This window comes from Capra hircus, chromosome 15 (genome assembly GCF_001704415.2).
Source record: "Capra hircus breed San Clemente chromosome 15, ASM170441v1, whole genome shotgun sequence".
Taxonomy (NCBI): Eukaryota; Metazoa; Chordata; class Mammalia; order Artiodactyla; family Bovidae; genus Capra; species Capra hircus.
Genome location: NC_030822.1, coordinates 31,621,014 through 31,646,127, shown reverse-complemented (window position 1 = coordinate 31,646,127; position 25,114 = coordinate 31,621,014). Strand labels below are relative to the sequence as shown.

Below are 25,114 nucleotides of genomic sequence, written 5' to 3'. Positions count from 1 at the left end.
ATCCAGCTCTCGGGGATCAAACCCATGCCCCACCCCAACTCCTATACCGGGAACGCAGAGTCCCAGCCACTGGACCACCAGGGAAGTCCCTGCCGGCATCTTTTGAATTAGTGTTTTTGTTTTCTTGGGTATACATTGAGTAGTGGAATTTCTGAGTCATATGATAGTTCTATTTTTAGTTTTTTGAGAATCTTCCATGCTGTTTTCCACAGTGGTTGCACCAATTTACGTTCCCACCAGCAATGTACGCAGGTTCACTTTTCTCCACATCCTTGCCCACGTTTGTTATTTGTGTTCTTTCTGATAATAGCCATTCTGATGTAGTTCAGGGGAGAGGTGATAGCTCATTGTGGTTTTGATTTGCATTTTCTTGATGATTAGTGATGTTGAGCATCATGTGCCTGTTGGCCATCTGTAAGTTTTCTTTGGAAAAATAACTATTGTGGAGTTGCCCATTTAAAAAAATTTTTTTTTGTATTTTTGCTGTCCAGTTGTAGGAGCTGTTTATATATTTTAGATATTAAACCCTTATCAGTTATATCATTCACAGATATTTCCTCTCATTCAGTAGGCTGGGTTTTGTTTCTTTCTTTTGGCTGCACTGCATAGCTTGCAGGATCTTAGTTCCCTGACCAGGGGTCGAACCCATGCCCTCTGTAATGGAAGCATGGAAGCTGTCCTAACCACTGGACAGCCAGGGAATTCCCTCAGTAGGTTGTCTTTTCATTTCGTTGATGGTTTCCTTTGCTGTGCAAACACTTTTAAATTTAATTAGGTCTGATTTATTTTTGCTTTTATTTCTTTTGCTTTTGGAGATAGAGCCAAAAACATATTGCTGTGATTTATGTCAAAAAGTGCTAAACCTACATTTTCTTCTAGGAGTTTTATGGTTTCCAGTCTATATTTAGGTCTTTAATCCATTTTGAGTTTCTTTTTGTATATGGTGTTAGAGAATGTTCTAGTTTCATTCCTTTACATGTGGGTGTCCAGTTTTCCCAGCACCACTTATTGAAGAGACTGTCTCTTCTCCATTGTATACTCCTGACTCCTTTGTTGTAGTTTAATTGACCATAAGTGTATACACCTTTCTTTTGTCACTTAACAATGTACTTGGAAAGTTTTCCATGTTCATACGTCAAGAGTTCTCTCAATCTTTTCCAACAGGTTAAATCCCATTGGGTGTGTATACCATGATTTAACTGGCTCTGAACTGAAAGACAATTGAGCTGCTTCCTAGACAAAGCCTCTAGACTTCGCTGACTGAGCAGTTGACCAAGCAGTCAGCACAGACTTATAAAAGAGAGGGGAGACACTCTCCTCTCCCAGGTAGGCTGAGGGCAGAGGTAAGAGCAGGACAGGGAGGAAAAGTAGGGGTGGGAGGTAGGAAGTGAGAGGCAAGGTGGGGGCTCCCCTGGTGTCCTGGGAGGGCTTTTCCTCTGGTGCCTCCACCACCCACTGCTCTGGCTCAGATTCTCCTCCACATTATCCTTACTTCTTGGCCTTCCCCAAGGTCTAGTCCTGACTCTGCCCAGAAAACTTCCCAAGACCTCTCAGTGGGGGTTGCAGAGGGTTGTTGAGGTGTAAGGACCTGAGGTCTAGCTCTCACAAGGGCTTCCTTGGTAGCGCAATTGGTACCTGCCATGCAGGAGACCCTGGTTCAATCCCTGGGTCAGGAAGATTTCCTGGAGAAGGATTAGGCAACCCACTCCAGTATTCTTGCCTGGAGAATCCCCATGGACAGAGGAGCCTGGGGGGCTACAGTCCATGGGGTTGCAAAGAACTGGACATGACTGAGCAACTAAGCGCAGCACAGCACAACTTTCCATATAGCCTTCCCGCTACTCCCAGCTCCCTTGGCACAGGCTCCGGAACCTTAAGCAAGAACTGAATGGCTCAGTGGCCTTCATCTGGCCACTGGTCAGCTTCCCTGTTTACTCCGCGGGCAATCTCTTGGCTCCTAAACTTAGGTTGCTTTGAGTTAGGATGAGCTGAGGAAGCAGAAGCAGAGGCTGGCTGGTGCCCCTCCTCTCACTCAACAACCCCATCAGCAGATTATGCCCCATGGTTCCTCTTACGCAGGACCCTCTGATTATGGGTGAAATACTGTCTGGCAAAACCGGAAGGGGATGTCTAGAGAGGGGTGGTGGCTCCCTCCACGTCACAGAGCTAGTGTTGAAATGTCCTCAGGTGGGGGTGGATTCCTACCAGTTTGTCCAGACCTCTACAGGCCCTGCATCACTCAGCTCATCGGTGAAGTGGGGTAAGCCAGGTGAGGAGGCCAGAAGATCTGGGTTTGGGAGGGAGACAGGAAATCTAACCAAGAGTCTTATGGTGGCTTCCTGGCAGGAGTGAGTAGTCATGGCCTGGCAGATGACACAGTTGCTGCTTCTGGCTTTGGTGGCTGCTGCATGGGGTGCCCAGGTCCCCGTAACTCCACGGGCCAGGACAGACCTGCTCAACGTCTGCATGGATGCCAAGCACCACAAGGCAAAACCGGGCCCAGAGGACAGTCTACACGAGCAGGTGAGGATGGGGTGGGGTCTGGGGTAGGGGAGAGGGAAGACCCCAAAAAAGGGAGAAGTTAGGGTGGTGGGAAGATCAGCTTTGGAGTGATGGAGGCAGGAGGGTGGCAGGGAGGTGATCCTGGTGGACCTCTCTTAGGAGGTCACTACAACACTGGGAGGACTGTTTATCTAGCGCCCTCTATGGGTCAAGTGTTTTCCGCACACCTTGTCTGTGAATACCTATTTGGTATGTAGTAGGTGGTCTCTTCCCTGGTGGCTCAGACGGTAAAGTGTCTGTCTACAATGAGGGAAAACTGGGTTCGATCCCTGGGTCAGGAAGATCCCCTGGAGAAGGAAATGGCAATCCACTCCAGTACTATTGCCTGGAAAATCCCATGGACAGAGGAGCCAGGTAGGCTACAGTCCATGGGGTCCCAAAGAGTCGGACACGACTGAGCAACTTCACTTTCACTTTTCACTTTCATGCATTGGAGAAGGAAATGGCAACCCACTCCAGTGTTCTTGCCTGGAGAATCCCAGGGACGGGGAGCCTGGTGGGCTGCTGTCTATGGGGTCGCATAGTCGGACATGACTGAAGCGACTTAGCAGCAGCAGTAGGTGGTCTCTATTTACACAAATGAGGAAATACGCCCAGAGAAGGCACAGGTAGACATGGGAACTAAGAATCCAGCCGGGAGAGGGACTGGGGGTAACTTAACCTTCACTATGTGCCAGCCCATGGAGCTCAAAGTCAAGATAGGAGAGACAGATCCCTCATGGTCACCGTGTAACAAAGAACTACAAATAGGCCAGGTCCTCACCTCCATTAGGTCCTGATGAGAAAGTGGCAAATCAAATATGCCGGGAAGACTTCCAAGTAAAGAGGCCATTGGCTTGGCCTTGGAGGTTGAGTAAGAGTTTTCCAGGAAGACAAAGCAGGAAAGGGCAGCCTAGCAGAGGACGGCGTGTACACAGGTTGCAGGGTGACAGCGTGAGTGGTGCCAAGTCCAGTGTGGCCAGAGCCAAGACACTGCGCCCGCAGAGAAGGGGAGGCAAGGCTGGTCTCAAGGGAAGATCCCTAAAGCAGCTCAGGGACTCTGAGCTTGAAGTTGAACTCCAGGCTCATGAGAAATGCTGGTATCTTATTCCCTCTAGTCTCTCCCTCAGTTCCCGACAAGCTTCACACTGCTGGGGGGCTGCAGTGTCCCCAGGGAAAGGCTGGCATGGACTGTCTCCAGGGTCTTCAAGTGAAGAGAGGGAAGTTCAGCAGCCCATGACTTCTCAGTCATTTCCAACAGTTCATTTGCTAGTAAAATACCCATAACATAAAATTTGCCATTTAAGCATTTCTAAGCATGCAATGCTGTGGCATCAGGTAGATTCACATGCAAACATCACCACCATCACCACCATCCACCTCCAGAATGTTTTCATCTTCCAAAACTGAAAGTCCATATGCACCACCGCATTTTTAGAATTTTTTAAGTTTTAAAGGGGGCTTTAAGGAACCTTTAGTAGCACTTCCTCTTTGCCAAGAAATGGTGCGCAGATGTTTGAGGAAGACAGGTGATTGCAATTCAGAGGGATGTAGGCTATATGGGAGTGGCTGGTTTTCTGGAGCCTCTCCAAAAGGGGCCAGGAAGTGTTTTTCATTACATGTATTAATCCTTTCAGAGGAGGAAACCACTTACCCTGGCTGGCAGGTCAGGGATGCAGTGGATGGGGTCTTGCAAGTTGACCAGGAGTTGGGCATCTGAGGAATGGTATGCACAAAAAGCTAGGGAAGTCTGGAAGCAGGCTCTGCGGCAGCAGCTCCAGGCATGGGCTGTGTTATTGGAGAGGGATCAGTTTGGCTCCGCCGTCAAGGACTTTCCTTAGTTTTTCCTGAGTGTCAGGACCCATCACAGCTCTCCCCTCACTTGAGCCTGCGTGCTAGAGTTCATCTCAGACATTTCAAGCAGTTTGGCTCATGAACACTCAGCTCCTGACTCCCAGCCTACGGCAATTCCTAAAGGGAAACCATAATCACTTCTACCATCTCGTGCATGTGTGCTAAGTCGCTTCAGCCATGTCCAACTCTGTGTGACCCATTGAACTGTAGCCCACCAGGCTCCTGTGTCCGTGGGACTCTCCAGGCAAGAATACTGGAGTGGGTTGCTATGCCCTCCTCCAGGGGATCTTCCCAACTCAGAGACTGAACCTGTGTCTCTTACGTCTCCTGCATTGGCAGGGGGGTTCTTTCCCACAAGCACCACTTGGGAAGCCCCTTCTACCTTCTCACCTGCCTTGAATTTACCTCTCCAGGAATGCCTCCCACATTTAGTCCCATGGCCCATGGCCCATGGCCTGGCCATGTGTGGGTCACTGCTACTCTGTGCCCCTCTTCTTTCAAGACCTACCAGGAGTCCCCTCACCTGGGCTTCCAGACCCTGAAAGAGCCAGACCAGCCCCCTTTCCTCCACCCCCCACCACAACCTGAGTCCAGGATTCCCCCTGTCCTCTCTGTCCTGAGTTAAAACCTTAACCTTACCATCCACAAAGGGTGCAGCTTCCTTAAACTCTGTAAAACAGGAGTAATGGTCTTTTGACTGGGACCATTATCTTCAGTAAAAGAAGATAAAGTGGAAGAATCTCAGGGACTTTGCATCTGCTATTTTCTGTGCCCACCATGTTCTCTGTATCCCCCCTCCCTGCCTTTCACTAAAACCATAAGCTCAAGGAGGGCAGAGATTTGATCTATTTTGTTCATTACATTATACTCAGCAGCCAGCACTGTGCCTGCACTCAGTTAATACCAGCTTGGTGCAAAATGAACAGTATAAATAACCCAGATAACGTGAAACAACTTTGTAAACAGTTTAGAGATGTACAAATAATAATGTCCCCCCAGATGATGATTCCCCAGATCTCCCATGTCCCCTGTGTTAGAAGGTCAGTATTATTACTGCTTCTACCCCAAAATGAGGGCTCTCAAGTTCAGGCTTAGGGGCAGCCTCCCCAGCGAGTGATCCTCTGGATGATCTACCCAAGGCAGAGGAGCCAGAATATGGAGGAGATGGCCACGGTGGCTCAAGGACTTAGCCCCATGTCTTCCCCTCCGCAGTGCAGCCCCTGGAGGAAGAATGCCTGCTGCTCTGTCAACACCAGCATCGAAGCCCATAAGGACATTTCCTACCTGTACAGATTCAACTGGGACCACTGCGGCAAGATGGAGCCTGCTTGCAAGCGCCACTTTATTCAGGACACCTGTCTCTACGAGTGCTCACCTAATCTGGGGCCCTGGATCCGGGAGGTATGGGCACCAGCCCCACAGACAGGAGCTTCAGCAGAGGGCAGAGTTCACTGGTCACTTGCAGGGAGGGTGTGATTCATGAATTCTGGTCTGAGGGTGATAGAGGCATCGCCCCCACCTCCCCAGCCCTGGACTCCATCAAGGCTATAGCAGCTGAGATCCCTGACAGACTGGCTCCCTCCCTCCCCTGACCCCTCCAGGTTAACCAGAAATGGCGCAAAGAGCGGGTCCTGGGTGTGCCCCTGTGCAAAGAGGACTGTCAGATCTGGTGGGAAGACTGCCGCACCTCCTACACTTGCAAGAGCAACTGGCACAAGGGCTGGAACTGGTCCGCAGGTGAGGACTGGGGGGTGTAGGGAGAGGGAGGGGGAGGTGGGGGTGTGGAAGTGTTTGTGGAGATTCGCGGTTGTGGGGTTGGTGGAGCAAGAGATGGTTCTGGACCCAGTGGCTACAGGTCTTCCATCCTCCCCACAGGGTATAACCAGTGCCCGGTGAAAGCTGCCTGCCACCGCTTTGACTTCTACTTCCCCACACCTGCTGCTCTGTGCAATGAAATCTGGAGTCACTCCTACAAGGTCAGCAACTACGGCCGGGGCAGCGGCCGCTGCATCCAAATGTGGTTCGACCCCTTCCAGGGCAACCCCAATGAGGAGGTGGCAAGATTTTATGCTGAGAACCCCACTTCTGGGTCCACACCCCAGGGGATTGGACCCCTCCTGCTCAACTTGACCCAGATGCTGCCACTCTGGCTCCTTAACTAAGCTGTTCCCACTGCTGACATCTGGACACCTTCCTTGCCTGCACCCAACCTGGGTGATTATCTCAGTTCAACCCAGCTCCACTCTCTCAGATGAGGAGGACTCATAACACCTTGGTCATTGTATCCTGATCCAAAATCCTATGGGGATCCTCTGAGAGCTTATCCTAATAAATATATCCATGTGTGTACTGTATTCTATAAATAATTTGGGGATGAGTGGGTTGGGAGGTGGTAGGCATCCCTTATTGCTCCATCCTTCCTGTTGAGAGGTCCAAAAAGGGACTGGGCTAGCTTGAAGTTCATCAGCAAGCAGAGGGTGGAAGTTGATCCTTAGCCTGGGGCTCTTACTTCTGTACCGGCCTTCCCCCGAGTGCCCCCTCCTATACCACAAGAGAACAAGAGAATTGGTGGAGGGAAGCTGGGGAGAGACTGGCAGATGAGTTATTGGCTCCTGAAGTTTCTTTCCCTTTCCTTCCCTTACTAAATGTGGGCTGGGAAGGAGATATTGGTGGGCAGACCCTCATGAGGAAAGCTTGCATTGTCTCTGTTTTTTTTTTTTAATGACAATTCTACAGTGAATAACAATATACATAGTAGAATGCTATACTGTTGGATTCCAGAAGAGGGATTGCCGGGTCAAGGGGCATTTGGATTTATAATTTTGATAGTTATAATTCTACAGGAGTTGTATCAATGTGGCCCCCACCAGCAATGTATGAGTGCCTTATTTCCCCATCATGTGGTCAACACAGTAGAGAGTCAAACTTTGAATGTTCTACTAAGCTGATTTTCTTCTTAACTGATAGGTGGGATAAAGGGCATCTCAGTAGAGTTCTTCACTAGCCATGTTTCTTACCACAAGAACAAGGTTTCTGAGATCTTCCCATATTCATCTACAGAGACTAGCTCATTCTTTTTCATTGCTGGGCAATATTCCATTCTATGTATTGATTGCACTTAATTCATTCACTTACTAATGGACATTTGAGGGAGGGAGGTTCGTTCTTTTATGGCCTTGACATCTTTGAAAGACACAGGCCAGTTATTTTGTAGAATAACTCTCAGTTTGGGTTTATCTGACTGAGGTTCTGCATTTTGGACACGAATATCCTGAAAGCAATTCTGTGTGCTCTTGCTGTGTCATGGTGGCAGGGGGGCATAGGCGTCATGTTGGCCCATTCCTGAGGATGTTAACTGATCTTTTGGTTGGGATTGGGTCTGCCAGGTTTCTCCGTTGCTTTTCCCCCTTTTGTAATTAATAAGTATGCTGTAGGTAGATATTTTGAGGATGGCAAATATCCTATTCATCATCAAACTTTCACCCTGGAGTTTTACTATATGGTGAACGCGTTTTAAAAAATGAAAACAAATACTGAAAAAATGTTTTATTTCTGTGACACCCCCTCTCCAACCCTTTAAATGCTTTCCCATGGTATCTGCTGGAAAAACCAAACTTCTTCAGTGGCCCAGAAGTCCCCTCCTCTCTGGGTTCCTAGAATGTTTTTATACTCTGCAGGCTGACTTCTTGTAGCCACTTAGATTTCATCCTATAATTAATTCCTCAAAAAGAGTCAGACACGACTTAGCACAACAAAATGACTTCTGACAACCCAACCAAAAGAACTTACTTCTCACCTGGGCACTTTCTCATCGCATCACTGGTCCTCTTGTATGGATATCAATTCAGTCTTATTGTCTGACTTTCCCTACAAAACACACACACCTGAAAGCAAAGGCCATGTCTGTGTCATTTTGTGTCAGAGCCCCTGGCCCTGGGTCAGCGCCCAGCACAGAGGAGGTGCTTAGGAAGTGAAGGAATCCACGCACTCGGTCTGTCGGTCAACGGACGCCTTCTGGCTGTGTCAGCCGACAGGTAGGCCACTGAGTACCTTGTACTCTCTGGTGGGGGCAGACAGACAGACGTGATAACTGACAACTCTTAGCACACTGAGCTGAGGGTTTGCTCCAGGGGAGCAGAGTGTGGTGCAGTTCTGTGGAAGCCCAGAAAGGCGAGGGAAGGTTTCCAGAGAGAGCATAGTGTTGACCAAGCAGATTAGGCAGGAGGAATGACATTTCATGGAGAAGGTTCAAGAAGTACAAAGGCTTGGAGGTGATAGACACGCAAGGAGGATTTCTAGGTGGCTAAGATAGAGGTTAAGAGGACAAGGGCAGGAAATGAGGCCAGAGAAGAAACACTGGATCTGCAGTCCTCAGACTCTGATGCCCTCTCAGTGCTCTCCTTTCTTCATGAAAGAAACCAGGCTTGGAATCAGACTCAGTTCTGAATCCTAGCCCCTCTTTGCTGCCTGGGAATTATATTTTTCTCAACTATGAGGATGGGTGGTAAGCAATTGCATATGCTGCTGGCTCGCACTCGGGAAAAGCTCCAGCTTCTCCCATCCCCACTTCCTGCAGCCCAGAGCCCCTACCCATGCAGGGCCAAAGACCTTCCTGTTATCTTTGTCTGGTCACAGAGTAGCCTTCAGTTTGGGGTCCACAAGGATGCTGATGGCTAACTTGGCTGGTATTAAGCTTCTAATCCAGGTGGATACTCTCAGGATCGGCTTCACAGTGGCTGTTTGACTGTGTCCCTGCCTGTTGGCCAGGTGGTCTGAGCAATGGGGCCTCAGATTCAGAGCCCAACATGAGGTTCAGCAAGGGCAGGGGCTCCTCATGGTTTAGAACTCATGGGTCCAGCTCATCTCCCACTTGCCAGCCTCTTCTTCTGAACCCCTGAGGTCTCAGGGGCCAAACGTCACTCCTGAGTGGATGGACTATCAGTTCAGTTCAGTTCAGTCCAGTCACTCAGTCGTATCCGACTCTGCAACACCATGAATCACAGCACACCAGGCCTCCCTGTCCATCACCAACTCCCGGAGTTTACCCAGACTCATGTCCATTGAGTCAGTGATGCCATCCAGCCATCTCATCCTCTGTCATCCCCTTCTCCTCCATTGGTCTTTTCCAATGAATCAACTCTTCACATGAGGTGGCCAAAGTACTGGAGTTTCAGCTTCAACATCAGTCCTTCCAATGAACACCCAGGACTGATCTCCTTTAGGATGGACTGGTTGGATCTCCTTGCAGTCCAAGGGACTCTCAAGAGTCTTCTCCAACACCACAGCTCAAAAGCATCTATAAAGTCCAATTTATAATCACCTTCTGGTGCAGGGGCAGAGAATGGGGGACAGAAAAAGTCCATCCTGATGAACACATACGTGAGCGTGTGTGCTCAGCCCTGTCCATTTCTTTTGTGAACCCCTGGCCTATAGCCTGCCAGACTCTTCTGTCCATGGGAATTCCCAGGCAAGAATACTGGAAAGGGGTTGCCATTTCCTACTCCAGGGGATCTTCCCAACACAGGGATAGAACCGGTGTCTCCTGCGTGTCCTACATTGGCGGGCAGATTCTATACCACTGTGCCACCTGGGAAGCCCCTTGATGAGTGTATAGGAGAACGCTTTGGGGCATTCCTAGACACATGGCCATGCTTCTCCAATCAGGAGAAGGCTGAGTTGGGCTTGTAAAGCCAGGAGGGATGTCTGGGTGTCCTAGCTGCCTTCTACCTGCTCAGGTGTTCAGAGGGCTTAACCCTCCCAGGTTGTCTATCACATGATCCAGGAATGGCTCACTCTGTGAGAGAGGGAAAACAGGGCACAAGCTGTGGGTCTCCTGGGAGCCCATTTCTTCCCTCTTCCCCGCATTGGAGTCAATTTCTTTGCAGACCTATAGGACTTTCCTTCTTGGCTGATTCTCCTCCAGTAATCCAGCTGCCTCTTCTGGCTCCCAGCTGCACACCTCCCCCCACTTCCTTGCTCCATGGGCCCAGACCTGTGCCCTTTCCAAGCATTTTTTTTTTTAATGAGACCTTTTAAAAAAATTTTATTAATTTTTTGGCTACAGTGGGTCTTTATTGCTGTGTTCAGGCTTTCTCTAGCTGCAGCGAGCAGGGCCTATTCTGTGGTTGTGGTGTCCAGGCTTCTCATTGTGATAGCTTCTCTTGTGGAGCGAGGGCTCTAGGGTGCTTTGGCTTAGTAGTTGCAGGACTCAAGCTCAGTAGCTGTGGTGAAAGGGCTTAGTTGCTCTGAGGCATGTGAAATTTTCCTGGACCAAGGGTTGAACCCATGTTACCTGCATTGGTTGGTGGATTCTTAACCACTGGACCACCAGGGAAGTCCTCCAACAGTATTTAGGCCCTATATTCTTTAAACTTCTGCTGCTATGTGAAGGCTGATGGCTTCCACATCCAACATGGACCCTTCCCTGGGTTTTCTCTTTTACCACAACCTCATGCCAGGTTGCACACAGCACAAGGGAGCTCAACGTTCTCTCCTGAACTTATTTCTTCCTCCTCTTTTCTTTTTCTCCACCAGTGGTAGCAACCTGGCCTCAGAGGGTGTAAAAAGGAAGGCTCTGTTCCTGGCTGGGGTAGGAGTGGGGGCCAAGGAATCTGCATTAGAGTAGACTATTGGCTGCTGGAGAAAGTGGACTTGTGTGAGTGGATGGGGAAGGGAGAGGAGCTAGGGCCTTGGGGAAACTGAGGCTCTAGTAAACTGAACATCTATGATTTTACGGCTGGAAGAGGGTGATGCCTGAGGCTGATGAGATTGAAGAGTCAGTGGCTCTATAAGCTGGGGATATGGGAACTCTGCACTCTGTGTGCTAAGCGCTGAAGAACTGATGCTTTCAAATTATTGTGATGCTGGAAAAGACTCTTGAGAGTCCCCTGGGCAGCAAGGAGGTCAAACCAGTCAATCCTAAAGGAAATCAACCCTGAATATTCACTAGAAGGACTGACGCTGAAGCTCCAATCCTTTGGCCACCTAATGTGAAGAACTGACTCATTGGAAAAGACTCTGATGCTGGGAAAGATTGAGGGCAGGAAGAGAAGGGGATGACAAAGGATGAGATGTTTGGTTGGTATTACTGACTCAATGGACATGAGTTTGAGCAAACTCAGGGAGACAGTGAAGGACAGGGAAGCCTGACATGCTGCAGTCCATGGGGTTGCAGAGTCGGACATGACTGAGTGACTGAACAAGAACAACACTCTGTTCAAGTGCCCCGGAGCTTGGAAGCCTGAAGTCCAGTCCTTGCCCTGCAATGAGCTCTGTCCTGATTCTCCGGGTCTCATTCTCTTCATCTGTAAAACAGGATGAGGGGGTTAGAAGCGGAACAGATTATTTTAAAGGATCCCAGCAATTCAGGCTGCAAGGTTTTCTCAGAACTGAGTTTAGGGGAGAAATGGAGTAAGTGGGGCTTGGTAACTGACCTTGGGCCTGCACTATTAATCCACTCACTCCTACCCACCACCCTCCCATGGAGGCCTGGCTGGAGCCCACATGCAATAATTAACTCCTGGGTGGCCTTCGCCCTATCCTAAGAGCCTCTCCTGGGCCACATTCCCACGGCCCGTCTCCTAGGCCACTAAGCTCTTCTGTCCCCTAGAGTGAGGCAAGGGGGACTGCAGAGCAGAACAGAACAGAAGCCTGAGCCAGACGAAGAGCCAGCGTTCCTCCCAGGTATGTTACTCTCCACCCACCTGTCTGAGCTACACACCCTAGGGCACTCCCAGAAAGCATTAAAGGATCTGAACTGGGAGGATCCACTCTAGAAGGATCCCTAAAAGCAGAGAATCCAGAAGCAGAATCGGGGCCTGCCCAAGGTTAAACTACAAGTTAGTAGAACCCAAGACTTTGCCTTTCAGCACTGCACTGAGTGCTCAGAGCTTTACGTCTGGGACCATGTGGGGAGGGGTGGTGGTGTCAGGGTCATGATTGGTGTGGGGGTGGAAGGGGAGAAGGGAGGGGCGAGCTGGACCAAGATATGAGCTGAGACCAGGAAGATGGGGAGGGGTTTACAGGCTGATGAATGTGGCATGGAGGGGAAGAAAGCACTGGCTCTAGGAAGAGGCCATAGCCAAAAAAGAATCACCAACTGACTGAGTGGAGAAAGGGCTTTCTCAGCCCTCCCAGTACTCCCCCACGAGTCTGTTAGTCACAGTGAAGGTACAGGGGGCAAAAGCTGAAGGAGCCCTGGATTTAAGGGTCCAGAGTCGGACTCGGGCAGTCCCTACTGTGTGCTGCGGTTCATGGGGTCGCAAAGGGTCAGACACGACTGAGCGACTGAACTAAACTGAGCTGAACTGTGTGACTTGGGGCACGTTCCCCATTCCCAAGTGACTTCTCAGTCCGTGCCCAGTTGGCTAGTGATTGTTAGGGCTTCCCCACTACATTTAATCCTCAGGTAAGGAAACTAAGCCTCAAGATAATGTGAGTTATTTTCCCCCAAGGTCAAGCGGGGGTGGAGGGAGCGTGAGAGCTGGGATCCAGAAGCCTGTGTTCTAAAGCTGTTAGACTCTGTGCTCCCAAAGGAGCCTAATTGTGAACCATGTGGCATTTCCGAGAGTATAGATGTCTCTGTGCTCTCGGAGATCAGGGAGTGACAGGGTCCATGGAGAGATGATTGGATCCTGGAGTGAATGAATTAGTAAATGAACGAACACCTAAACAGTGAACAATAAACATGTAGCGGGATATTGGACTGTGGAAGGGTGAAAAGTGAGGACACAAGGAGGATGAGGAGAGCTATGTGGGAATTTAACTCCAGGTTTCCCCGATCCCTTAGGGCAGAGTCAGCCTGGAGGCCACTCAGCTCAGCCCCCATCCAGGAGACCCAGGCAAGATGCTGGAGTTCTGCAGGAGATGGGGGGCAATGTGAGGGCAGGGCAACTTTGTGAGCAGGTGGATGCATAAGCTTTAGAAGCCATGGGAAATGAATTCTGGGTGTTTTAGGAGAACCAGGCACCTGGTGAGCAGTAGGATGCGGGAGCAGGCACCTCCCAAATCTCAGTGTGAGAGGTCAGGAGATTGAGATGCTATGAAGGCTGAGAGGCCAGCTCTAGGGCAGGGTTCAGGACCCGCCCTGGACCCCAGAGGTGAACTGTTGCTCATGTCCACCTCCAAGCTTTTGTTCTCTGACATTGCCCCAGGTCACAGGGTCTCTGAGAGTGGCTAAATAATGAAACGGGAAAGAGCTGGCAGCAGAGCTTTTTTTTTTTTTTAAACGTAGATCTGCATTTGGAGCTCCAAAATTAAGATACTGTTGTAAACTTTTACACAGTCATTTGTTGTCAAAATTTCATCTGAGAATGAATGTGAGGTTATTGTTTTAATTATCCCACCAGTGTAGCTATTTCCCCATAGAACATGTGCTTGATCACTGAGCGCATACAATTGTATTATCTAATTTTGCATTACCTTTGATAAAATTGCCGGCGAAAGAATGTCGTTCTGCCATCTATAGGGATTAAGTCATTAGCAACTTCAGTCACTGACTGACCTATGTTGTTCAGTCAAGTCATGTCTTACTCTTTGTGACCCCATGGACTGCAGCATGCCTGGCTTCCTTGTCCTTCACTATCTCCCAGAGTTTGCTCAGACTCATGGCCATTGAGTCGGTGATGTCATCCAACCATCTCATCCTCTGTTGCCCCCTTCTGTTCCTAAGCTAAGCTAAGTCACTTCAGTCGTGTCTGACTCTGTGCGACCCCATAGATGGCAGCCCACCAGGCTCCCCCGTCCCTGGGATTCTCCAGGCAAGAACACTGGAGTGGGTTGCCATTTCCTTCTCCATGAAAATATTTCATAAATGAATTTCAGTAACTCTTAAACATTCCACAAAATTTCCTAAGAACCTGTGAGAGTATAATACGTGGCAATCCTCTCTAAAACAGAAATTCACCTATCTGCTACATTACTGCTGATGATCTGAAAAGTACATGGTCTCTAAAAAAAAAACAGTACTGAATAAAACTGAAAGGATCATCCAAGTTCCTACATAATACCAAAGTATTTATCCAGGATTACTGAATAAATCATAGCAATTTGGTATCTTCTGTTCTTGCCCTGTCTTTCCCAGAATCAGGGTGTTTTCCAATGAGTCAGCTCTTTGCATAGGTGGCCGAAGGACTGGAGCTTCAGCTTCAACATCAGTTCTTGTTGTCATTGTTCAGTCACCCAGTCATGTCCGACTCTTTGCGACCCCATGGACTGCAGCGCACCAAGCCTCCCTGTCCCTCACCACCTCCTGAAGTTTGCCCAAGTTCATGTCCATTGCATCGATGATGCCATCTGGCCATCTGATCCTCTGATACCCTCTTCTCCTGCCCTCAATCTTTCCCAACATCAGGGACGTTTCCAATCAGTCAGCTCTTCACATAAGATGACCAAAATACTGGAGCTTCAGCTTCAGCAGTCCTTCCAACAAGTATTCAGGGTTGATTTCCATTAAGATTGACTGGTCTGATCTCCTTGCTGTCCAAGGGACTCTCAGGAGTCTTCTCCAGCAGTTTGAAGGCATCAATTCTTCCGTTCTCCACTTTCTTTACAATACAGCTTTCATAATGGTATGTGACCTCTGGGAAGATCATAGCCTTGAATATACTGACCTTTGTCAAAGAGTAATATTTCTGCTTTTCAACACACTGTCTAGGTTTCTCATAGCCTTCCTGCCAAGAAGCAAATGTCTTCTGATTTCATGGCTGCAGTCACCATCTGCAGTGATTTTAGAGCCCACGAAGAGGAAATCTGTCACTACTTCCACCTTTCCCCCCTCTATTTGCTATGAAGTAATGGGGCCAGATGCCATGATCTTAGTTGTTTTTTTTTTTTTTAATTTTAATACCGGACACCTTCAGACCTGGAGGACTCATCTTTCGGAGTCATGTCTTTTTGTCCTTTTATACAGTTTATAAGGTTCTCACAGCAAGTATACTGGGGTGGTTTCCCATTCCCTCCTCCAGTGGGTCACATTTTGTCAGAACTCTCCTCTATGACCCGTCCATGTTGGGTGGCCATATGTGACATGGCTCATAGCTTTATCAGGTTACACAAGCCCCTTTGCCACAACAAGGCAGTGATCCACAAAAGGGTAGCTTCAGTCCTACCAATGAATATTCAGGTTGATTTCCTTTAGGATTGACTGGTTTGATCTTCTTGCTGTACAAGGAACTCCTTATCTTTGACAAAAGAGGCAAGAATATACAATGGAAAAAAGACAACTTCTTCAATAAATGGTGCTGGGAAAACTGAAGAGCTACCTGTAAAAGAGGGGCTTCCCAGGTGGAGCTGGTGGTAAAGAACTAACCTGCCAATGCAGGTGACGCAAGAGATGCGGGTTCCATCCCGGGGTTGGGAAGATTCCCAGAGTAGGAGATAGCACCCTACTCCAGTATTTTTGCCTATAAAATACCATGGGCAGAGGAGGCTACAGTCCATGGGGTTGCACAGTCAGACATGACTGAGTGACATGTAAAAGAATAAAATTAGAACACTTCCCAACACTGCATGTGTGCTAAGTCCCTGCAGGCTTGTCCAGCTCTTTGCAACCCTATGGACTGTAGCCCACCAGGGAATCCCACTCTGTCCATGGGATTCTCCAGGCAAGAATACTGGAGTGGGTTGCCATGCCTTCCTTCAAGGAATCTTTCTGATCCAGGGATCAAACCCATGTCTCTTACATCTTCTGTATTGGCAGGTGAGTTCTTTATCCCCACCCACCTGGGAAGCCCTCCTAACACCATACACAAAAATAAACTCAAAATGGATTAAAGACTTACATTTAAGGCTGAAAACTTTAAAGCTGTTAGAGGAAAACAGGCTTAGCACTCTTTGACATAACTGACAACAAGATCTTCTCTGACCTATCTCCTAGAGTAATGGAAATAAAAGCAAATATAAATGAATGGGACCTAATTAAAATTAAAAGCTTTTGCATAGCAAAGGAAACAATAAACAAGATTAAAGTACAACCCTCAGAATGGGAGAAAATTACAAACAAACAACTGATGAAGGATTAATCTCCAAAATATATAAGGAGCTCATACAGCTCAATAAAAAAAAAAAATAACCAAAAACAGCCCAATCAAAAAATGGGCAGAAGGCTAAAACAGAAATTTCTCCAAAGAAAACATACAGAGAGTCAATAAACACATGAAAGATGTTCAACATTGCTCAATATCAGAGAAATGCAAATCAAAACTACAATGAGCTATCACCTCACACCAATCAGAATGGCCATCATTAAAAAAAAAAAAACTACAAACAATAAATGCTGGAGAGGATGTGGAGAAAAGGGAACTTTTTTGCACTGTTGGTGGGAATATAAATTGATTCTAATTTCAGCCACTATAGAGAACAATACGGAGATTCTTTAACAAAATAGGAATAAAACTGCCATGTGATAGTTCCACTACGGGGCATATACCCTGAGAAAACCACAATCCAAAAAAAACACTTGTACCCCAATGTTTACTGCAGCACTATTTACAATAGCTAGGACATTGAAGCATGGCTTCCCTTGTGACTCAGCTGGTAAAGAATCTGCCTGGGTTCGATCCCTGGGTTGGGAAGATCCCCTGGAGAAGGGAAAAACTACCCACTCCAGTATTCTAGCCTAGAGAATTCCATGGACTGTATAGTCTATGGGGTTGCAAAGAGTCAGACAGATTGAGCGACTTTCACACACATTGGACTTGCAAGCAACCTAGACATCTATAGACAGATGAATGGATAAAGAAGTTGTGGTACATATATACAATGGAATATTACTCAGCCACCAAAAAGAACAAATTTGAGTCAGCTGTAGTGAGGTGGATGAACTTACAGTCTATTAAGCAGAATGAAATCAGAAAGAGAAAAACAAATATTGTATATTAACACATATATATGGAGTCTAGAAAAATGGTACTGATGAACCTATTTGCAGAGAAGACATGGAGATGGTAGGATAAATTGATACAGTAGCACTGACCTACATACACTATCAGGTGTAAAATAGATAACTAGTGGGAAGCTGCTGTATAGCACAGGGAGCCCAGCCTGGCACTCTGTGATAACTGTCAACTAAAAAAGATGAAGAACTTGAAGGGAGGGCTATATGTATACCTATGGCTGTCATATTGCAGTTTGACAGAAAACAACAACATTCTGTAAAGCAATTATCCTTCAATTAAAAAATAAATTAAAAAAAAGATGCACAACTTGAAAATTGCGGGTTAAACTTTATTTGGGGCAAAATGAGGCCTGCAGCCCAGGAGGCAGCACCTCAGATAGCTCTGAGAGACTACTCCAAAGGCGCAGTCAGGGAAGGTCAATATATAAGGTTTTGGTGAAGGAGGAGTTTAATGCAATCAATTGCTTACTTTACAAGAGGTTTTCTGCTAGCCATGAGGATCTGATGTTACCATGAAGGGATTTATTGCTTCTCTAGATATGAGGAGATGCAAGGACTGGAATCATAAAATCAACTCCTGAAGATATCTAACTGTCTACAGACCTGTCCCACCAGATTCCCTGGGGCACATTCCACCTTGAACTTCCTCAGGGGGTGTTGAACGTCAACAGCTGCAGCAGCACAGGGCTCAATTTCCTGGACCTTCCCGACCCAGGGATCGAGCCCTGGTCTCCCACATTGGAGACAGACGCTTAACCGTCTGAGCCACCAGGGAAGTCCCTAATTCCCACAGAGGCGGGTGACAAACGCCCTTCCAGCTGCTGCCACTGCTCTTGGCTCTTGCCAACGCTCAGTGCCCGTTTGCAGTTGACTCAACCTAGAGGAGTGGAAAGGTGAGGGGTGTTCAAGAAAGAGAGGGTATGACTGATTCATGTTGATTTGGAGCAGAGACCTCCACAACACTGTGAAGCAATTGTTGTTAGTCACTAAGTCGTCTGACTCTTTGCGACCCCATGGACTGCAACTTGCCAGGATTCCCGGTCCTTCACCATCTCCTGGAATTTGCTCAGACTCATGTCCCTTGAATCAGTGATGCTATCTAACCATCTCATCCTCTACCATCCCTTTCTTCTTTTGTTTTCAATCTTTCCCAGGATCAAGGTCTTTTCCAATGAGTCGGTTCATTGTAAAGCAATTATCTTCCAATTCCCTGGTGGCTCATGATAAAGCGTCTGCCTACAATGTGGGTGACCCAGGTTCGATTCCTGAGTTGGGAAGATCCTCTGGAGAAGGAAATGGCAACCCACTCCAGTACTCTTGCCTGGAAAATCCCTTGGATGGAGGAGCATGGTTGGCTACAGTCCATGGTGTGGCAAAGAGTTGGACACGACTGAGCGACTTCACTTTCACTTTATCTTCCAATTTAAAAAAAAGGTATCTACCTTGTGACTAGAAGCAACCTTCTACCGAGACGTGTGGTTCACTCAACTCATAGTTCTTACACTGTGTGTTTTTTCAGCCAACAAATCTTAAAAGTTTAAACTCTGAAATATTTGCCTTCAAGGATTTCAAAGGAGAGATTGTGGACCTCTGGCAATTTTCTGGCTATTTCTGAATTTTGCCCAAACTCCACCTGTCAGTTGCACTACTTGATCCTCATGACCTTGTAGAAAAGCCAGGAAGATATTGTCTCAAAAGGCTGTGTCTGATCCCAATCTTCCTGAGACTAGGAAGATTAGGGTTACTAGGGCTCAATCCCGCCCTAGGCTCCACCCACCCTCCTAATTTATTAGTAACAGCCTGAGGATCCACCTGGACTTTCTTTGCTGCCTTCAAGGAAATTGGTTCTTCAGGGACAAACATGGCCTGGAAGATCACACCACTACTGTGCCTTCTGGTGTGTGTGGCTGCTGTAGGGGCAGCCCGGCCCAGGACTCAGCTTCTCAATGTCTGCATGAATGCCAGGTACCATAAGGAAAAACCAGGTCCCGAGGACAAGTTACACGGACAGGTAGGCTGAGGGGTCATCTGGGATGGGGAAGAGCTGCCTCAGGGAACGTCTACCCCCGTCCTTGGTAGAGGCAGGGAAGTTCCCTGAACACCTCTTTCTTCAGTTTGCATCGACTCTTTTACACATATTGTGTGCCCAGTGTGGTCAGAACAATGCCTAGAGCTCAGCTTCTTGGTTGTTGAGTTTCCGTGTTACTCAAATCAGGAAGCAGGCCTGGAAAGACCTTCTGGGGGGAAGGAGGGGGTTGATTTTCTTTTTTTAATTCTTTTTTTATAAATTTGTATTTGGCTGTGCTGGGTCTTCGTTGTGGCCCACAGGCTGTTTGCTGCTCTGCGCAGACTTAGTTGCTCTGCGGCATGCGGAAATCTTAGTTCCCCTATCAGGGACCAAACTCATATCCCTTGTGTTGCCAGACAGATTCTTAACCACTGGACAAGCAGGGAAGTCCCCTTAATATTCTGCTTTTATACTAAATTCTAGGCCATGGGTTTTCAGTCATTCATAAGATCATTGTGTATTTCTGTAATTAGAACTGTACTGGGGTTGTGGTTCATTTAACTTGCTTCCTCACCTTCAGGTCTTTATCACCTTCCCAAAGAGGCTTAATCTGGTCATTCCAGAAAACTGAAATTTCCTGTTCCTCTCCTGTTTTTGCCCAAAGAAATTATCCAGTGCTAAGTTTTCATTGTGTTCCCAGTTCCTAGAAAAATGCCTGGGTTAGCAATAGGAGCTACCCCTGGGATTCCACAGTCTTGGAGAAACCTGTCCCCCAGAAAGTGTCCCTCCACCTGATGTTTCTCTGAAGACTGTTGGGGAATCAAGGACTGAAGGGGAGAGGTGGGAACATTCTGGTTGTGCTGGGTGTGAGAGCTCACCCTTGAGTCCCTCTCCCCTTCCCCGCCCTCAACAGTGCAGCCCTTGGAAAAACAATGCCTGCTGCTTTGTCAACACCAGCATAGAAGCCCATAAGGATATTTCCAGCCTGTACAGATTCGACTGGGACCACTGCGGCAAGATGGAGCCTGCATGCAAGCGCCACTTTATTCAGGACATCTGTCTCTATGAGTGCTCACCTAACCTGGGGCCCTGGATCCAGGAGGTATGGGCACCAGCCCCTCAGCAGAGGACAGCCCCTAGCTGATCCACCCACAGCCACTTGCAGGGACACTCCAGGAATTCTGGTCTGAGGAGGGTCATGGGAGCACCTCGTATGCCCCTTTCCTGTTTGCCCATTTCTGTTACCCTCTAACCATCAGTTCAGTTCAGTCACTCAGTCGTGCCTGACTCTTTGTGACCGCATAGACTGCAGCACACCAGGCTTCCCTGTCCATCACCAACTCCTGAAGCTTACTCAAATTCATGTTCATTGAGTCGGTGATGCTATCCATCCATCTCATCCTCTGTCTTCTCCTTCTCCTCCTGCTTCCAGTCATTCCCAGCATCAGGGTCTTTTCAAATGAGTCAGTTCTTCACATCAGATGGCCAGACTATTGGAGTTTCAACTTCAACATCAGTCCTTCCAATGAACACCCAGGACTGATCTCCTTTAGGATGGACTGGTTGGATCTCTTTGCAGTCCAACGGACTCTCAAGAGTCTTTTCCAACACCACAGTTCAAAAGCGTCAATTCTTCAGCTTTATAATCCAAATCTCACAACCATACATGACAACTAGAAAAACCATAGCTTTGACTAGACAGACCTTTGTTGGCAAAGTAATGTCCCTTCTTTTCAATATGCTGTCTAGGTTGGTCATAACTTTTCTCCCAAGGAGAAAGTATCTTTTAATTTCATGGCTGCAGTCACCATCTGCAGTGATTTTGGAGCCCCAAAAAATAGTCTGTCACTGTTTCTCCATCTATTTGCCATGAGGTGATGGGATCTTATGTCATGATCTTAGTTTTCTGAAGGTTGAGTTTTAAGCCTACTTTTTCACTCTCTTCTTTCACCCTCATCAAGAAGCTCTTTAGTTCTTTTCTTTCTGCCATAAGGGTGGTGTCATCTGCATATCTGAGGTTATTAATATTTCTCCCAGCAATCTTGATTCCAGCTTGTGATTCATCCAGCCCAGCATCTCATGATGTACTCAGCATATAAGTTAAATAAGCAGGGTGACAATATACAGCCTTGACATACTCCTTTCCTGATTTGGAACCAGTCTGTTGTTCCATGTCCAGTTCTGACTGTTGCTTCTTGACCTACATACAGATTTCTCAGGAGGCAGGTGAGATCTCCCATCTCTTGAAGAATTTTCCACAGTTTGTTGTGATCCATACAAAGGCTTTCGCATAGTCAATAAAGCCAACATAGATTTTTTTCTGGAACTCTTGTGCTTTTTCAATGATCCAGTGGATGTTGGCAATTTGATCTCTGGTTCCTCTAACCTTAAAACAACCTAATTATAGGGGTGAAATCACCAGGCAATTTAACCGAATTCCTGACTTATGCTCTCCTGAATAGATAGCACGCCTTGCCTAACCTATTGATTCTTTTCCTAGATTAAAAAAGTAAGGATGAAGAATTACTTAAGTAGCTAAAAAATGATCAGCTCTGTACCTCCAACAGCTCGCTTAGCAAACCGGCAGGCAAGTCACTGGGCAATATGGTATCTGAAGTCAGCCAGTTGGTGCACAATGGAGAATGATGCATAATCTAACTTCCTGCCTTAGTGATTCCCTGAGGTTCTTTCCCCTTTTCTCCTTGAAAAACGGGCATGGCTGAACATAATCTAGAGCTGGCTTCAGGACATGAATTAACTTCTCTCCAGATTGCTGGCTTTTCTTTTTTAAAAAAGTTTATATTTTAATTTTTACTTACAATTTTATTTATTTATGGCTGTGCTGGGTCTTGATTACCGCGCGGCCTTTTCTCTGGTTGCAGCATATGGACTTCTCATTACAGTGGCTTCTCTAGTTGTGGAGCACGGGCTCTAGGGTGCGAGGGCTTCAGTAGTTGTGGCACTTGGGCTCCATTACAGTTCTCCAGCTCTAGAGTCCAGTTCAATAGTTGTGGAGCACAGGGTTAGCTGCTCCACAGCACGTGGGATCTTCCCCAACTAGGGGCTGTATGCATGTCCCCTGCATAGGCAGGTCGATCTTACCCACTGTACCACCAGGGAAGTCCCATTGATTACTGGCTTTTGAGCAGAGAGCAGCTAAAACTGAGTTTGGTTAACAGTGGAGTCACTGCCTCTCTCTCAGCCCTGGACGCCATCAGGGCTGTAGCAGCTGGGATCCCTGGCTGACTTCCCTGGTTCCCGACCCAGGTGAATCAGAGCTGGCGCAAAGAACGGATTCTGAATGTGCCCCTCTGCAAAGAGGACTGTGAGAGCTGGTGGGAAGACTGCCGCACCTCCTACACCTGCAAGAGCAACTGGCACAGGGGCTGGGACTGGACCTCAGGTGAGGGCTGGGGGGGCGGGGAGAGAGGGCTTTGGAAGGGGTGGCGGGGGTGCGGAAGGGTTTATGGAGACTTGCAGCTGTGGGGCTGGTAGAGCAAGAGGTGGTTCTGGACCCAGTGGCTACAGGCTTCTATCCTCCCCACAGGGTACAACCAGTGCCCGGTGAAAGTTGCCTGCCATCGCTTCGACTTCTACTTCCCCACGCCTGCTGCTCTGTGCAATGAAATCTGGAGTCACTCCTACAGGGCCAGCAACTACAGCCGGGGCAGCGGCCGCTGCATTCAGATGTGGTTCGACCCTGTCCTGGGCAACCCCAATGAGGAGGTGGCGAGATTCTATGCTGAGAGCATGAATGGGGCTGGGCTCCATGAGGCCTGGCCTCTGCGTTTCGGCCTGCTCCTATTGTTGCTCTGGCTGCTCAGCTGAGCTCCTATTATTTTCTGACACCTGGCAATCCCTGCCCCGTTAAGCTCCACAGTCAGTTTGTTCTTTGGTGGAAACTAAATAAAAAGTCAGTCACCCTACATGTGTCATGTAAGTTATTTGAATGTGAGTGGAAATGAGACTTTTGCTTTCCAGTACCACTGACTGAAACTAGTTAGACTTGGCCAGTTTTCAGTTCTGATACTTGCTATGATCTTGCCAAATAACTTTAATCTTCCAATCTAGGGGATATTCATAGCTCTCAATTTCATTTTTCACTGCAGCTTTAATCTAGAGCCAGGCAGAGGAATTTATCATTTGAATTGGACCCAAGTATTCCAGAGCTAACTGGAATGCTTGCTCTGTCCTTTTCTCAGCTCTTCAACAGAAGAGAGGGGAATGGCAGTGTCCAGCATGGACAACATGTTCTGGATGGCAGGCTGGGAAGAGGTGAAGGGTGACCCGAGAGAGCTCTAGACCTTCTAATACAGCACTACCTGCTGGGCTCTGTCCCAAATTCTTTATATATTTTATTCCTATAAGGTATAGATGCTTTGTCTCTATTCTGTTGTTGTTCCCTCAGTCATGTCTGAATTTTTGTGACCCCATGGACTGCAGCATGCCAGGCTTCCCTGTCCTTCACTATTTCTGGGAGTTTGATCAAATTCATGTCCATTGAGTTGGTGATGCCATCAAACCATCGCATCCTCTGTTGCCCCCTTCTCCTCTTGCCCTCAGTCTTTCCCACAATCAGGGTCTTTACCCATGAGTTGTCTCTTCACATCAGGTGGCCTAAGTATTGGAACTTCAGCTTTAGTAACAGTCTTTCCAATAAATATTCAGGGTTGATTTCCTTTAGGATTGACTGGTTTCATCTTTTCGCTGCTATCCAAGGCAATCAAGATTGCCAGGAGAAATATCAATAACCTCAGATATGCAGATAATAGCATTCTTATGCAGAAAGCAAAGAGGAACTAAAGAGCCTCTTGATGAGGGTGAAAGAGGAGAGTGAAGAAGCTGGCTTAAAACTCAGCATTCAAAAAACAAAGATCATGGCATCCGGTCCCATCACTTCGTGGCAAATAGATATGGAAACAGTGACAGATTTCATTTTCTTGGGCTCCAAAATCACTGCAGATGGTGACTGCAGCTATGAAATTAAAAGATGCTTGCTCCTTGGAAGAAAAACTGACCAATCTAGACAGCATATTAAAAAGCAAAGACATTACTTTGCCAACAAAGGTCCATATAGTAAAAGCTATGGTTTTTCCAGTAGTCATGTATGGATGTGAGAGCTGGACCATGAAGAAAGCTGAGCACTGAAGAACTGTTGCTTTTGAACCATGGTGTTGACTCTTGAGAGTCCCTTGGATTGCAAGGAGATCAAACCAGTCAATCCTAAAGGAAATCAATCCTGAATATACATTGGAAGGACTGATGCTGAAGCTGAAGCTCCAATACTTTGGCCACTTGATGCAAAGAACTGACTCATTGGAAAAGACCCTGATGCTGGGGAAGATTGAAGGCAGGAGGAGAAGGGGGATAACAGAGGATGAGATGGTTGGATGGCATCACCAACTCAATGGGCATGAGTCTGAACAAGCTTAGGGAGTTGGTGATGGACAGGGAAGCCTGGCCTGCTGCAGTCCATGGAGTTGCAGAGTTGGATATGACTGAGTGACTGAACTGAACTGAAGGGATTCTAAGTCTTCTCTGGCACCACAATTCAAAAGCATCAATTCTTTGGCACTCAGCCTTCTTTATGGTCCAGTTCAGTTCAGTTGCTCAGTCGTATCTGACTCTTTGTGACCCCATGAACCGCAGCACGCCAGACCTCCCTGTCCATCACCAACTCCCAGAGTCCACCCAAACCCATGTCAATTGAGTCAGTGATGCCATCCAACCATTTCATCCTCTCTCATCCCCTTCTCCACCTGCCCTCAATCTTTCCCAGCATCAGGGTCTTTTCAAATGAGTCAGCTCTTCCTTCC

General features: G+C 47.5%; 2 protein-coding genes across 4 annotated transcripts; both read left to right on the top strand.

Moving 5' to 3' along the window:
* LOC102174322 (folate receptor alpha) lies at window positions 2,152-6,749 on the top strand. Of its 2 annotated transcripts, none has more exons than XM_005689889.2 (5): window positions 2,152-2,269; window positions 2,347-2,523; window positions 5,608-5,796; window positions 5,997-6,132; window positions 6,271-6,749. In XM_005689889.2, exons 2-5 carry the CDS (start codon window positions 2,359-2,361, stop codon window positions 6,555-6,557), a joined length of 777 nt encoding a protein of 258 aa, XP_005689946.1. In that variant the 5' UTR covers window positions 2,152-2,269; window positions 2,347-2,358; the 3' UTR covers window positions 6,558-6,749. The 2 variants fall into 2 exon arrangements, with proteins under 2 accessions (XP_005689946.1, XP_005689945.1); XM_005689888.3 differs by having other exon boundaries at window positions 2,153-2,260.
* FOLR1 (folate receptor 1) lies at window positions 11,969-23,224 on the top strand. Of its 2 annotated transcripts, XM_005689891.3 has the most exons (5): window positions 11,969-12,078; window positions 19,128-19,301; window positions 20,212-20,400; window positions 22,566-22,701; window positions 22,846-23,224. In XM_005689891.3, the coding sequence occupies exons 2-5, from the start codon at window positions 19,152-19,154 to the stop codon at window positions 23,124-23,126; spliced, it is 756 nt and encodes a 251-aa protein (XP_005689948.1). In that variant the 5' UTR covers window positions 11,969-12,078; window positions 19,128-19,151; the 3' UTR covers window positions 23,127-23,224. The 2 variants fall into 2 exon arrangements, with proteins under 2 accessions (XP_005689948.1, XP_017914899.1); XM_018059410.1 differs by lacking the exon at window positions 19,128-19,301.